The sequence below is a fragment of the Etheostoma spectabile genome, chromosome 1, assembly GCF_008692095.1.
Source record: "Etheostoma spectabile isolate EspeVRDwgs_2016 chromosome 1, UIUC_Espe_1.0, whole genome shotgun sequence".
Classification (NCBI taxonomy): domain Eukaryota; kingdom Metazoa; phylum Chordata; class Actinopteri; order Perciformes; family Percidae; genus Etheostoma; species Etheostoma spectabile.
This window is the reverse complement of record NC_045733.1, coordinates 18,528,982-18,544,927: the sequence shown is the minus strand read 5'-3', so window position 1 is coordinate 18,544,927 and position 15,946 is coordinate 18,528,982. Positions and strand designations below refer to the sequence as shown.

The following is a 15,946-nucleotide window of genomic DNA, read 5'->3' as shown; positions in this document are numbered from 1 at the left end:
CTGCAGCACGTGTTCTGACAGGAACTAGGAAAAGAGAACACATCTCTCCTGTTTTAGCTTCTCTGCATTGGCTTCCAGTAAAATCCAGAATATAATTTAAAATCCTTCTTCTCATCTACAAAGCTGAACCATCCCTTAGTTACGCTGCTATAGGCCTAGACTGCTGGGGGACTTCCCATTATGCACTGAGCACATCTCTCTTCCTTCTTCTCTCCATCTGTATGCAACCTTATTCCATTAATGCATGTTACTAACTCGACTTCTTCCCTTTCCCGGAGTCTTGTGCTCTGTCGCCCCTCCCCTCTCTCCTCCTATCGCTTCCTGCAAGTGTTTCTGTCTCTGTCTCTGTGGATGGAGTCACCTGCTGCCTCAATGTTCCTGCTCGTCACCCTCTGCTACAATTCTCCATGTCTATCTCTGTCTTTCTGTCTGTCTGTCTGTCTCTCTCTCTCTGCCTCTCTGTGTGTGTCTCTCTCTCTCTCTCTCTGCCTCTTTCTCTCACTCCCAACCGGTCGAGGCAGATGACCGCCCACCCTGAGCCATGGTTCTGCTCGAATTTTCTGCCTCTTAAAGGAAATTTTTGCTTGCCTCTGTCACCTAGTGCTTGCTCTTGGTGGGAACTGTTGGGTTTCTGTAATTAACATCACAGAGTATGGTCTAGACTTGCTCTTTGTGGAAAGCGCAATGAGATAACTGTTGTTGTGATTTAGCGTTGTACAAATAAAATTGAATATAATTGAATTTAACTAGTAGTGGGACAAAAAACAGGCGGAATAATAATATTTAAGTATGAGAAGCAATAAACATTGCACCGGTGGTATCTCATCACCTCCAAAGTAGAACCAGATCTTGGAATGCAGCCATTAAATGTAAAGGACTAAATTATGTTTATCTCAGTGGAAGGGGCCTTTGGTCTTCCCGGGGGTCTCTGGACAGTTCGTAACTGTATATGTTACGCTAGCTGTGGGCCCCTGCCATGAACTTTTTTCCCGCATGCCGTTTCATGTTGTATAATCAGAGGACCCTATATAGACCATGATGAAGAATCTGGGGGCCAGAGTGTAATATTGGTGGAGACACTCTACTAGCTTCTGCAGAGCTTGTATTGATGCTGAATTCCTTGATGCAATAAACCTTATAATAATCAAGAAACAGTGTCAAGCAGATTCCTTTCAACACATCATCGAGCATTGCTGTACAGACACCACACACCAATTGCTGCTATTGCAGCATATCGGCACACTGAATTAGTTGATTGATATTGGCAATAGGAGATGTAAAAGACTCTGTTGCGCCAATACCAATGAAAGGAAAGGGCGAAGGCCAATGGGGAAACACCAACACTTTTGAGATTGTAGGGCTGGTCGCACAGTCCAGCATCAGGCTAAAATAACTTGCTGAAAGATTTTCTAAAAGCTTGTCTTTGTCCATGGCTAAATCCCCTGTAGATCTGCACCCTCCAAACCTCATCATGATCAAATTTCACTATGACGATCAGCAAGATGACATCAATGTGTGTTATTGTCCTAATATTTTTCTGTAATACATCCCAGTACATTACTGGCCATCAGACCACACAAGGGATATTGTTGGATGTTGCCAATATGTTAATATGTAATATATGAGAGCTGGGAGTCATAAAAGGGCGAAGCAAAGGCTTTTTATCTCTTAATAAAAATAAACAGCCTCAATAAGTCTAGGAGATGGACAAGGGATTTAAGTACCCCCATCATGTGCGTAGACATTTAAATTGTGTGTATGTGCACACACACAGCTTCTCTCCATCTGTCTCTTTATATGTACTTCACTCTCAGGGAAGCCTCAGTGAACTAGTGCCTGTAAAGTGTAGACTAAAGAGTTTGAGTGATTACACGGAAATTAACTGCCTCAATCAAAATGTTCAAAATTCAGAGCAGACCTAAGTAAAACTGCTGAGACACAGCATGTCTTGAAGGGTTCATTAAGTAATTACCATTAAAAGAACCGGGTTTCTTTGATTTTTATTGTTATCAGTTTTTCAAATTTACATGAGGTGACTAATGCTATGGCTCAAGAGGTAGGGCACATGTCCCTTTAATAATCAGTTTCATCCCCAGCTCCGCTTGTCTGCATGCTGAAGTGTGTGTGAGGAAGATCCGGCGATACCTTCAGCAGCGCGGGAAATATCCCATAAATGAAACGTCAATCTAGACTAGTGTCAATTCAACTTCAAAGTGTACTTTTGTCATTTTATTGCACTCCCTATCATATAACTGTTGTGAATTTTGTCCTTATGTGTCATTTGAATGCCATCTATTGTTTTTCCAACCCAGTTACGAACAAAAGGCTCGATGCAGCGTTCTTATGAATCCCACTTGCTTTCTTGTCAAGACCCGCCTTACATAGCATTCAAGTACTATGATTGGTCAGGCCTAAAAGCTTGTGCAAAGTCCCAAAACCCTATTTGTTTAGGTCCTATCCCCTGAAATGGTCTATCCTGACCTTAACTACTCAAGGTCAATGCATGACTTTAACAAATCTATGCAGGGTGGATCTTGCCAAGAAACCAAGTGGTAGGCTATTTATAACGCTGGTTTGAGGCTTTTGTCATACGGTAATGACCATGGTTTCATCTAAACTGGGTTAGAAAAAAACAAACATCAGCACGACATGCACAGATGACACTTCAGGACGACACAACACAGTCAAACGACACAGCGGGTTTTTCAAAACAGCACAGTCAATTAACAGGGCGTGAACACTTTAGACGTGCACACAATTGACACAAATGTTTTGTCAGGCAATTATATTGACTAATAGTTTTTTACTAACAGAATAGTTTTGTGACAACTGTAGTACAACACTAACACACATACACACACGCACAAACAAATGGCTGCACCATTACATCAAATGAAAATGCAAGTCTTGTCATTTACTTTAGTCTACAGTTTGCCCACATGCAGCCTTCTATATTGTTGAACACATTGGGTTGTTATGTTAGGCTATACTGTACAGACTGATATAAACACTTGTCGATTAACTCATAATATGTGTTAATGAAGATAAACCCAAGTCCAGCAGGGCATTGCTGAAAAGGTTAAAAAGAAGAAAAAATAAATGACTTAACTGCCCCTATTATTAGGCTAGAATTATATCATAGTTAATGTTTGCATATAGTGAGGATATAGCACACTAGTGAAGTCTTTATTGCCTAATAGGGATTAAAAACAGCATTACAGTTAATAACTGTAAGGTAGGCTAAGCAATGTAATTCCACTTTAGGAGGCTTGCAGATCAATCCTGAGCGGACCAGGTCAATTACACGCATTGTACAACCGCAACAAAAAGGTGACTTCAACATCATAATAACATTTATTCAGGTTTTGAGAGTTAGTTAGAGTTGACAGCCTACCTTTCACTGTGAAGAAGGTGACCGCGAGAAAGACCAGAACGTTCAGTGAGTCCATGTTGAACTGAGCGAGGAGTGAGAGCAGAGAGAGATTCCTCAGTTGATCTGAAGCTGCTGGGGAGTAGGGATGATGATGCTTGTGTGTGTGTGTGTGTGTGTGTGTGTGTGTGTGTGTGTGTGTGTGTGTGTGTGTGACAGCAGTGAGATTTGTTGTAGCATTAAAGCTCTGCCCCCAGTAGTTTGTCTCACTGATTGACAACCTACAGACAGAGTATAACACTCTTACAGAGTAGCATATGTTTTTAAAGCGTGCAATGTCAATTCCATCTCGATATGGGCTAACTTTCTACATAAGCTAAAGTGCTTCTTTTTTTTTTACAAACTAGCCCCGAGATTTGCTTTTCCACTGCACCCTTTTCCTTTATTTTCAAAATGGTTTTAATGAGTTTTCAGAAATGTGATGCACAGGGATGGCGCTAAAAAAGGTTGTACAGTGTGAGACTGTGCTACAATAGTTTTTGGGAAAACAATGTAACATCTGCTGGTCACTGAACAGAATTACAACTGTATTTTGAACTGTAGTTAAAATGACGTCTTCTGATTTTGCAAGAACCACACATATTTTGGGATTTTGAGGATACAGAGAAATATGCTTGGCACAATGTAAAAGAGCATAAACATACAAATTAATAAAAAATAAAAATGTCGAAAAATAGCTCTCTATTTTTCTGTTAGATTTAAAAAGTGATGTCCACTAAGAAATTGGGATACGGTAGCATTAATTGGGTGTAATACGGTAAAATGTTATTTATTAATGACACAATAAAGCGTCAACATAAAGAGACCACATTTCTCCTGTATTAGCTTTTCTGTATTGGCTTCCTGTAAAATCCAGGATTGAATTTAAAAACCTTCTCCTGACCTACGAAGCTCTAAAAAGTCAAGCCCCATCTTATCTTGAAGAGCTCTTAGTGCCTTATTGTCCCACTACACTTCACTACACTCCCAGAATTCAGAGTAACTTGTGGTTCCTAAAGTCTCTAAAAGTAGAATGGGAGCCATAACCTTCCGGTCTGGGTTCGGGAGGCAGACACCGTCACCACATTTAAGGAATATCACATCCAGCACACGGACCATAAGCACTGGCGCCCCCCAGGGGTGTGTGCTCTCCCCACTGACCTTCTCCTTCTACACCAATGAATGCACCTCAGGAGACCTATCTGTTAATCTCCTGAAGTTTGCTGATGACACAACGGTCCGGTACGGTGATGAGTCAGCCTACAGACAAGGGGGTTGATCAGCTGGCTCTCTGTTGATGTCATAACAACATTGAGCTTAACACGCTCAAAATTGGGGAGATGTCCAGTCTGTCCTCTGCACGTCCATCACTGTCTGGTTTGGATCTGCCACCAAAAAGGACAGGAGCAGAACACAATGGACAGTGAGGACTGCAGAAAAGATCATTGGTGCCAACCTGTTTTCAATCCATGACACACACACTTCCGGAGTCAGATAACAGGAAGGAAACATCCCTGCAGACCCATCTCAGCCCGGACACAACCTGTTCCAGCTTCTCCCCTCTGGTAGCCGCTATACTGTACACCAAAACCAACACACTCAGAAACTGCAATAACCCAGCAACACTGTCTCTAATTAGTCCGTTTACTGGTTCCACTTATTACTTATTCATCATTCTCATTCTCCATTTCAGAGCTGTTCATACTGTTCAAATTGTAATATAACACTTATATAATAACATAATACTATTTATTCCAGCACCCTTTGCACTATGTTTCATAATTAAAATAATATCTATCATAATTATATTTACTCCTGCATACTTTGCACTCTTCATTGCACTATTGCCTCAACCTGTCTATATTGTTTCTGTTCATAGTGTGTATATATTGTTTGTTTTGTATGTGTAAGCGTATTGTGAGCAATGAGGATCCAAAGCAAAATTCCTCGTATGTGTCCTCGTACCTGGCAAATAAAGCTGATTCTGATTCTGACTCTGACTGTTACTGAAACTGTCCTGTGAGAGGCAGCAATTTTCCGCAAGGCTTCTAATCTGCCGAAGAAGAAGAAGAAGAAGAAGAAGAAGAAGAAGAAGAAGAAGAAGAAAAAGAAGACGTTTGATTGGTGAGTGAGGCGGCAACTAGGAAGTAAGCTGAGTTGAAACCATAGACATTTAAAGAAAGGGTGAAACAGAAAGATGTTTACTGTAGTTTTATGCCGTTAACTTTCCATCGTGTGCACCACGGGAGTACCGTTAGCTTGACACACGATAACTAAAACGGAACCGAACATGCAGTCTGTACGAAAACGTCGAGGCAACGATTTACACAAACAACTAACAAGGTTTGTTGTAGCGTTACACTTTACATTACAAACAATAACGCTATTGCTGTCCTTTTAGCCGTTTGTTGTCAGTGAAAGCAGAAAGCAGAGCTGGTTTAGAAACTACAGAAACTTGTGTTAACTTCAAGGTATGGCGTTAGTTCTTGTCAAGTCTTATAGATGTTTGTGGTTCGTAAACAGGGACTAACTGACGGCACTCGGTTGCATGTGATAGATATCAATAAATGGGATGCTGCTGGAGGTTATGGTTACCTCCCCCTCGTCTGCTGTCGGCCTTTTTTCACTGCTGCTCCTTGTTTTTAGGGTCTAGTCCTACTGTCACAACGCTGAACCAGCAATGCTGGGTCGGTAATAATAAAACCATGATGCCTGGGGTCCCTTTTTAATGTTTTGACAATTAAGTGGGAAAGTTGTGCTATAGTGCCTGATGGGGGTGAGTTGTGGGTCAATGAAAGCTGTAAGTAGCTGCAGTCTCTTCCTCGGTTGGAAATGAATGGTCTTTTGAGTAAGGGTATGCAGTAAGCGAAACACAATTCCAGTAGTTATTAGGCCCACAGGCAGGGATTTGCACAGACATTTGGAGGGGCTCTAATCTGAAAAAAAGGCAGATTGAATAAGTTCTATAATGTACCTTTAAATTTAAAATCCTATTGGCTACATATGCTTTCCATATCATGCTTGTACTGACATGGCCCAGGATCGCTCACCACCCTCATTAGATAGCCAAAGTGATTTGTGATGCTCTGCATGCTCTCCCTCCCTCTCTGGTCTGGAGACTTGTGGAAGGCCTCGTCTTGAATAGAATTATTCGAATCTGAATAAAGTATACTTCACTTTTCACTGCATTCAAATGGAACACTGACACTAGTGCTGCCAGTTGACCTTTAGACTGGGGCTGCACTCAATGATTCTGGTTGAGATAACTAATCTTATGATTTGGCATCATAAATAATATGTATGTGTATAGTATAAAGTACACCTATAACATTACTTCAACTAGTTAAAGTACTTTACTAGATCCCTAGGTTCTCAAATGCTCTGAGAACTGGAACTTTTGATATACATAAAATAACTAATTCACAATACTTTACATGGCACAAACACAATTTACTGTGTTTATTATTAAACACAAACACTGATGTAATGGACGTAACCTAGCTACGTTAGCCTGCTGCTGCTTCATATAACGTAATTAGCTTCGGTTGATAACGTCTCATTTGACCTAAAAGGCAGTGCTGCTATTCAAACGTTACAAGCCGGAGCGGCACTTTATTCAAAGCGCAAGAGTTTTTTTGTTTTGTTACTATTCACAAGGCATTTGTCATAATCTCCATAACTTTAAAAAGTCACGTGAATGTAGCAGGGCTTGGCTTTCCCTCTCTTTCAAATGCGGTGCCCCGTGTGTTATAAACAAAGTCATATGACTGGGGGGGCAGAGGGCATCGCTGAGGGCAAGATTGAATGATATACCGATTTAATTTGATTTAACTTTGGTAATGATGGTTGTACCATCGTATTGATGCAGACACAACGGCAAAAAAACAAAGAAAAATGTGTATTTATGCTCTTTCAATAGAGAGACGGCTATAAGCCAATCAGGGCAAACGGACAGTTACCCGGGTAACATAGCCTGTACTTGTGCACGTCCCTGCACACAGGACACAACCCAACATGCACAACAAGGAAACACATATGTATAGAAGCTAACAAACTACTAAATCATAAAACAGCTACTCCATTTCATGGCCCATGTTTCTGTTAAATGCTGTTTGGATATTTGATTGACAGGAGTGAGGGTTTCCCTGGCAGACATGGAGGTTGAGAACTCCATTAGTAATCCATATCTATTTTCCTGGATGCTGTCCTGTTGGTTTTGCATGATCTGACAGGCGGGGATGAAAGACCCAAAGCCAATTTAGCTGCACTCATCTTGTAGTCCCAGAACATATGCTGAACATAGGGACTTCGTTCAGCGGTCAACAGGAAATAGCCCAGCTGCACAAAACGCACTTCAAGTTGAATAGGTCAACAAACCCACAGCCGCTGGTACAAACATCATCTGACTGTAATTCCAAAGTGCAGGAAGAAGAAAAAAAACACAATTGTTACAATGGGGAACATACAGTCATTTAACTAACATATAAACGTAAGATGGTATTTTTCCCTCTCCCACTTTTACATATTTTGTCTGTTTTTTTATTTTATTTTTCATTAGATATGTACATAATGAATATACACATGGCATATTGCTAAGCAAAAATGCCTTGTTACCTTTTAAGGAAGGATGTGAACTGATGTGGACTAGCACTTAAAATAGTAAAAAGCAGCAAAGGCAACCAAGTGTTTAAACCTGAATGTACTACATTAGTTAACACTATATTAAACCTTACTTTACTACAGTATTGCTAACACGTCTATGAAACGCTCAACCTCTGTGCTTCTCTTTTGTAATGTTGCCTTATTACAGCGACTGACAGCCACTTTAAATGTATGTTGACAGCACTCCTGGTGGTTTGAAGGAAAATGTGCCACAGCCCTTTCACTTTGACCTGTGGTTCTGCCTGACTTTGCAGAACTGGATACTGGACTTTGGAAGGCCTATAGTCATGGTAAGAAAGATCAATGCACGGTTAATTTCCCTCATGCCGTTTTAATAGTGCAAACAATGATAAAAATGGATGGTTGCGCTACATCTCAGAGAAATGAACACCACATACTTTATCTGTATCACATATATTATAGATTATCCTTCCTCTGGAGTGGTTTCCCCTTAACAAGCCCAGTGCTGGAGACTATTTCCACATGGCCTACAATGTCATAACGCCATTCCTAATGCTCAAGGTAAGTGTTAACACAACAAAGTACTTCGATGATTGTGAAACAGACTAATGCAAAGAATATTCAGTATGAGACAATAAAGTTACTCTTACATACTGTATATCCCAAAAATGTCATTATGTAATCATGAAATTTTGATTTGTTTTACTTTTCTTCTCTATATCCGTCTGATGAAGCTGTAACATGATTGAACACTTGTCTACTAAAATGGTGTCTAAATTTTAAAAGCAGGCTCACCATGGTAACCACCAGAATAAAACAAACAGCCCACCTACTAACCAATCAACAGACAGGTATAATTGACACCAACATGAAAAAAATGCTGATTGTCTGGAGACCAAAAAGATTTTTGATAACTGTAGAATGACTTCAATCTCCATTACATTCATGAGCAATTTAGAAAGTATTTGCTGCACAACCAGTTGCTTCCCACACACAGCAGGAAGCTTGTTCACCCAAGGTGCCAATTATGAATTACATATTTGGTTGCATATTAATTATGCTGAAAGTCTTACTTTAGCAGTCGTATTTCATCACTGCAGGGAAAACTGACATAGCTGTGAATAAGACATATTTTATTTAGTCTACACTTTTAGCCTGCTGAAGCCTTTGTATAACATGCAACACTTTGGGCACACAGACCTTATTAGTTTTAAACAATCTTTCCTCTATTCAAGCCTTTTATTTACACAGTTACATCAGGCTAATATGTGGTGTTATGTTGCTTACTTTAGCTTTAATATTTGTATATCTTATTTGCCGTTTCTTATATTCCTTGTAATTGTTTGTTCATTTTGAAACATAACCAAACCTCAGAATACTTTTCTTTCTCAGTCCCATTCTAGACCACTTCATTTGTTGTAGATTATAATTAGATTAATGATTGTGATTCATTTCTAAATTATTAATTTCTAAATTATGATGTGTTGATATTGTTCTATTTTGCTGAAATATTTCTTCTTGATTCTGCAGTGAACTATGTTCCCCATGACGCTTAACAATTTTGTCTCTTGTTCTGTCAGTGTTGCAAACACTGTCTCTTTCATATATGTATATATAATCATAATGTATCTGACTGGACAAACCCAGGGTTAAGCTAGCTGGTTATCCAACATCTTAATGTTTTGTAGGCTGTGAATTAGGCCTGCACGATATTGAAAAAAAATCTGACATTGCAATATTTTTCCCCCTGCGATATATATTGCAATATAATGTGATTATATTGCAATATATATTTTATCTTCTATGTGATTTACATAGAAGATAAAAATGAAAAAGGATCTTTTCTAATGTGAACCATTCTTTGTTAAACTTTAATGCTTTACACACAACAAAGCAAGTAAGCGCTGTGACTACTCTTCTGAAGTGATTTTGGAGAGGGAAATTAATTAGAAATACGCTGCATGACACCATTGCATTCATATAATAATCAATCCAGGATAAAGTGTATGACAATGGCAGCATGTGGCTTCCTCTAAATTTCAACAAATTTTGTTAGTTTGATAAATTGACTTGCACGTCACACGCACTAGCAACAAACTCTGTGTATCCAAGCACAATTAAATCAGTGTGTTAACGTTGTGATTATGTTGCATTAATCAGGTGATTTAGTTTGTATTTGTTATAGTTTGTGTATGTTATTAAACCCAAAGAAGCTACCTACTATGTATTTTGCACTTGCAGTTGAGACTGATTCCTAAAGATGTAACCAAAATCATTAAAAAGCAGTAATGGATTATTTGTTTTAAGATAAAGTTGGTGTCCTACAGAATTTTTGTGTTGGTGCTCCATTCAGCTGATTGAGCGCACTCCCAGGGCGCTGTCGTACTCCGCGGTCTACCTCTGCATCATCACGTTTGTCATGGGAGCCAGCATCCACCTAGTGGGTGACTCCATTAACCATCGGCTCATCCTGAGTGGCTACCAGCTCCACCTGTCAGTCAGAGAGAACCCCATCATCAAAGACCTCAAACCTGCCTCACTGGTGAGTATCTATTTTGTTTAAGTAGACTACGGTTTGATTTTTATTGACTGGGTGTACTGGTAATACTGGAATACCCTGAGAAAAACGTTGTCATATTTCCTTTTACATATTTTGTTCTGCTGACCATGTCTGGCTAGTGGGTGATAAAACTACAGGTCACTATACAAATGTTATAGAATCTATCAATACAGTTAGTTTATTATCACCTCTCATAATGTCAGACAACAACAAGCTGTTTGTGTTGCTTGCCATGACTATCCAGAGACAGTTCAGTTACTTAAAAATAGAGAATAGGAGCTTTTCTTGTCTGACTATGACACAACCTGACAACAAGATAGTCAAAACATCAGTAGTGTTACACTTGTTTGATCAAGCAGAATTTATCTCTGTGTAGGAGTGTGTATTTTTCTCTCTGCTCTGTCATTGCTATCAAACGTTGTTTTGTTTGTGTGTGTGTGTCTGTGTGTGTGTCTGTGTGTGTCTGTGGCCTGATTTGACTCAGAGCTCTGGAGGTTGATATCATCTTGTATCTCTCTACTGCCTCCTGGCAAGTGAAACAGCCAATAGTCACTCTGTGTACATACCCACCAACAAACCGGTTAATGTGAAAAATCAGGTTAAAGACAGAAATTATAAAACATATTTTGATGTACTGCAAAGATGACTCTAAATCCAACATTTAAAAGTAGTTGTTTAAGAATCTGATTCTCTACTCCAATACATTTTGACCAAGACATTTATTTTACGTGCATTAAAAGTGGGTGTTGTATAAGAAACCTGTTAAGGGACAAGTTATGCTGAAGTTGGAAGCGGTTGTCTTTGTTTTGTTTCTGTTCAGAGCATTTTGATTGACAGCTCAGCGAGAGTACATACTGCAGTGAGAGAGCACACAGTTTTTGTTCATGTAGTTTTTGTGTGTATGTGTCTGAATGTCATCCTGATGTAAAAACTGATGTAGGTAGACTTATTTTTGTCCAAAGTGAGTATTATTCAGAACTATAATAAAACTGCATGAAGAGGGGGATTGATTTAAATGTCAAGTGTTGGAATTAATTGATTAGCGCATTTACCATTTATTGTGGATTTACCTCAGAAGAAAGCAATACAAGTGTTTATATTATCACACACACATAGCTTTTTACAATGAAAAATACAGTAGATGTAGACAGATCTGAATTATATTTTCTAAAATAAGACCCTATAAAAACAGGAAAATGTGCACAAATCCAAGAGTGTTTGGTGAGTGCTAGGATGCCATTTGACTATCATAGTAAAGCAAAAAACAGTTGAGATGGACCAATGTTGTTGTAGTAGATTGATTCTATATGGGTGAACAGTGTGCTGTTACCTATAGAAGGGTGGTGTTTGTTGTGTTGTTGGTAGTGGTGAAGAGCGCTGTTAACTGGGTTGAGATATGGTGAATGTTAAAGCAGCATTCGATGATTCACATCATATTCATACTTAAACAATACACGACCACTACATGTCCTGTATGGAAGCTTCTGCATTTATGTTTCTGTGCCCATTTATTTGGATTTTTTCCACATGTCTGTAGATGTGATATGCTAGCCATAATAAAGTGCAAATGGTACCAGAACAGTAGGGGACACTGTTGCACAAGGCAACAACAGTACGCAGAATAACATACAGTATATTGTGCCATTAAAACATACAGTAAAATTTCATTTCTTTTGTCCATCCTTTACAGATTGACTCCTTTGAGCTGCTGTATTATTATGATGAACAGCTGGGACACCTAATGTGGTATGTCTTTCTGATAATTATAAGTGTTGTACATATGTTGTGCTGGGAAATGACAGGAATGTTGCCGAATAATGAATGTTGTCTTTTGAAAACACATGAATGCAAGAAACCAATTAGGGTGTAGATTTAGAGAATTTTAACACAGCGGAGACCATAAGATCTGCAGCCAGCTATCAGCGTGCTGAAAGTCTGACTATATTCCATCCCTTAATAGAAAAAATGATTTTAGGATGAGCAGGTTGAGAAGGCTGTAGTGACAGTTTACACTAGCTATGTGAAGCAGAGAGTACTGCTGATTGGAAAATGAATCTCATAACCTGCAGGAAACGGGGTACAGAACCTGAGAAATTTTCTTTCACAAACTGGATTCAAATTGGAAGAAAATAAATTGGTGAAATCGGGTTTCACTATGAGCAGGAAGAGGTATATCGCTCAACAAATCAGCTTATAACACCCTGGCATTGTTTTCAGTTCCAGATTCGTTGCAGTTACAGAAATTCTTTTTGCATTGGATGGTACTGCTGTGTTAAGTGTGCTGTGTGAACAAGATCTAATTGTTTTCCTTTTATCCCCTCACACATTGGCGCTCTAAGAAATCTAAGACGATAGAGTGCGTTGAGGTGCCGCTTCAAATTTAATTCTGATGAAATCAATTAAAAGAGCACTAGCAAAGGGGCATCTTGCTGGCAGAGTGTTTAAGACACGGAACCACAATGTTCCCGATTTAATGTGCAGGGACTTTTGTTGCATGTCATATTCCACTCCCCCAACTATCAGCTATTCAACAAAGGCAAAAATGCCCCTTAAAATAATCTTTTGAATTAGAAATGCACATTTTACTAAGGCCTTTTATTATTCTATTTTTTATATGAACACATAAATTGATAAGGATCGCTTTGGATGTGTTTTTTGAAATTGTGACCAAGAGAGGTATTGATGTTTTATAATAATCCGACCTGTTCTAACCGGTATAGGAAGGTGTTCTAAAGAATACCGGTAGAAATTAAGCAGTGCTGTGTGCATCAGGCCTCAGCCCCGCAAGGACTAAGTTTGAGTCCCCTTTCAGTCGCTGGGTTGATTGGTTTACTGACAGAATTTGTTTGACAAATGAATAACACAGTTAATGGAATTGAAAAAGAAACCATCTCTCACATGGCAGTGTTTTCAGCACCATAGTGTGAGAAGAGAGAGGGGTTCTGCAGTTTCTGCGCTGTGGATAGTCTCTGAAGAGTGCATTATTTTCATTATCAGTATTATTGTTCTTGTACCACAGCCACTTGCCAAAGATATAATTAAATGATAGTCTGTTTAATTTGTCATTTTAATTTTGAAGGTTGATTAATATGCCAATACTGTTTCTTTAAATAATTAATGAATTCATTGATTGACCATTTAGTCTTTGACACGTCAAATAATACTTTAAATTAAATCCTATTACAGCCTCACAGAGCCGAAGGCGACCTCTTCAAATGCCATTTGACAGGGTGGGATCAGAGAATGCTAGCTATTTTTAAACTATTTTTACTTGATAAATTACTGAGCAATTATTTTATTATCAAAATAGCCTAGAGTGATTAACTGACTAATCATTTTAGCTCGACTTGGTTTTTCTTTTTTTACAATACGGCTTGTAATACTGGTTGGTTGGTTTAAGCACTCTTCCAGTATTTGAACTGAAACCTGCCAGTCAATTTTCTAAGACCATGTTACAATATTTATTAAGTTGTCTTTGAAAAGGAAATGTTTTTTTTTTTTTCCCCTCAGCAGCCTTGAGGGTTTGTTACATGTTTTTGGCTCAGCTGTTGCTCAGCCAGATTTGCATCATCCTTACGAATAAAAACTTCAATCTAATTGGGATCAATGTACAGTACAGTTTCTGCTTTTGTTGGATTCTAGGTATATTCCCTTCTTCATCATTCTGTACATCTATTTCACCGGCTGCTTCACCAAGGCCAAAGAACAGAACAAGATTCCTGTCTCTGGTTGGCTGTTGCTGGGACCCAGCGCAGTCTATTATTGGTCAGTTGCCTTCTTCCTTATTTGAAAAACTTCTGTGCATGTTGTCCATGAATAAAAAAAAAAAATTGTAACAATAAAACCTTTGCAGTTGCCAAAATAACATGAAATTGTAAAGGAACAATAAAATCTGGGCATGGTCTTAAGTAAACCTGCATTCCTTTCCGTGACGCAAGAAATGCTTATATGCATATACACTATGTAAGGATTTGAATTTAGTTTTATAATCCAAGATAGCGACTGGAGGTCAGGATGAAAAGATATAGTAGCAACACTCAGTGGGATGAAGAAAAGAGTGAATAAATTGTACATTTGGCATTTAGACAGAGCATTTGTTTTTGTCAGATGATTGACAGTAAACCGTGTAATGTTCACAAATACGTTGTTCACAAAAGGTGCCTTTACATAATTAGAAAATAGAAAGTTTCACAAAACCAATTTTGCCATGTTTACTGACTGGAACAATTTTAGTGTTTTGGGATACTATTTTATATGCAACCAAATGTGGCTTCTTGTGTAGGGATGGAAACAAACTGTTACTTCCATCTTCACTTTGTGCAGAAATTTAAATCAATGCTGCTCTCCTCAAAAACCCTGTAAAATTGAAATTTAACTGCTAATGGAATAAGTGAAGTGAACATTTTCAATGTACAAAAGCTGTTTTCTAAAACAATAAACGGCAGTAATGTATTTATTGCAAAAGTTTCAATTGTAATTTAAAGTGAACATTTCTCTCTGACTTCATGATATGTCTTGCTTCATTTTATCCAGGTACTTGGTTACTGAAGGACAAATCACTGAACTTTTTCTCCTCACCTTCCTTGCTATGGTTGTCATGGTGATCCATCAACAGCATAAAGGCCTCAGCCCAGACAGCAATGGCCTGTTCCTGTTCTGTAGTTTCAGTGTTACTGTGCTCCTGGTGGCACTGTGGGTGGCTTATCTGTGGAATGACCCGGTGCTACGCAACAAGTACCCCGGACTCATTTATGTGCCAGAACCCTGGTCCTACTACACCTTACATATCAAGAACAACCACTGAATCCCATCTGTCCAGGTCAGTATACCTCTGTGTTGGAAGAAAAAATGTTTTTGAATCAGAAGCCCCTTCAGTTTGTATGAACTGACTAATGCATTTTCTTTTTTTCTTCAGCAGATTTGCTGAGACAGTGGTAGTGGCTGCACTCGGACAACAACGACAATCAATAAAAGGTTGTTGATGTGCACCAACCTCCCTGTTAAACACAAGGTTCTGCTGGCTTCAGCCATGTATTCAGAAGGGGATTTGTCTCCTCTGTCTATTTCTACAGTAGATTGATACACACAGACCAACAGGTTGCCATTGTTATGTTTGGTCTGTATTTGCACATGCAATCAGTTAAAACCAGGACAGGGATTACCCTGAAAAAGTGGGGTGTCCCCCATACATTTCCCCAACCAATGTTATCCAGAAACCGCCCAGGTTGTATGTTATTTCAGTCCCCCCCCCCTTTCATGGACACACATTGCCATAGCGACCGGCTGTAAAGCCAATCAGTTGGGAACAGCCATCACAAACAATAGCAAGCAGACAAGGTTATACTGAGCTGTTG

General features: G+C 39.0%; 2 protein-coding genes across 3 annotated transcripts in view; one reads left to right on the top strand and one right to left on the bottom strand.

The window, feature by feature from the left end:
- chrna7a (cholinergic receptor, nicotinic, alpha 7a (neuronal)) overlaps positions 1 to 3,478 on the bottom strand; it is a 35,974-nt gene extending 32,496 nt beyond the window's left edge. Inside the window, exon 1 of the mRNA XM_032521076.1 lies at positions 3,395 to 3,478. Within this exon, the coding sequence (XP_032376967.1) occupies positions 3,395 to 3,449 (55 nt within the window). The 5' untranslated portion in view covers positions 3,450 to 3,478. The remainder of the gene's footprint in view (positions 1 to 3,394) is intronic.
- A 2,053-nt stretch (positions 3,479 to 5,531) lies between these two features.
- On the top strand, positions 5,532 to 15,763 carry LOC116688256 (ceroid-lipofuscinosis neuronal protein 6). 2 transcript variants are annotated; one of them, XM_032514154.1, is made up of 8 exons: positions 5,532 to 5,752; positions 8,253 to 8,361; positions 8,495 to 8,593; positions 10,386 to 10,574; positions 12,283 to 12,338; positions 14,235 to 14,357; positions 15,126 to 15,411; positions 15,511 to 15,763. In XM_032514154.1, exons 1-7 carry the CDS (start codon positions 5,700 to 5,702, stop codon positions 15,394 to 15,396), a joined length of 900 nt encoding a protein of 299 aa, XP_032370045.1. In that variant the 5' UTR covers positions 5,532 to 5,699; the 3' UTR covers positions 15,397 to 15,411; positions 15,511 to 15,763. The 2 variants fall into 2 exon arrangements, with proteins under 2 accessions (XP_032370045.1, XP_032370054.1); XM_032514163.1 differs by having other exon boundaries at positions 15,508 to 15,763.
- Positions 15,764 to 15,946: the final 183 nt, after the last annotated feature.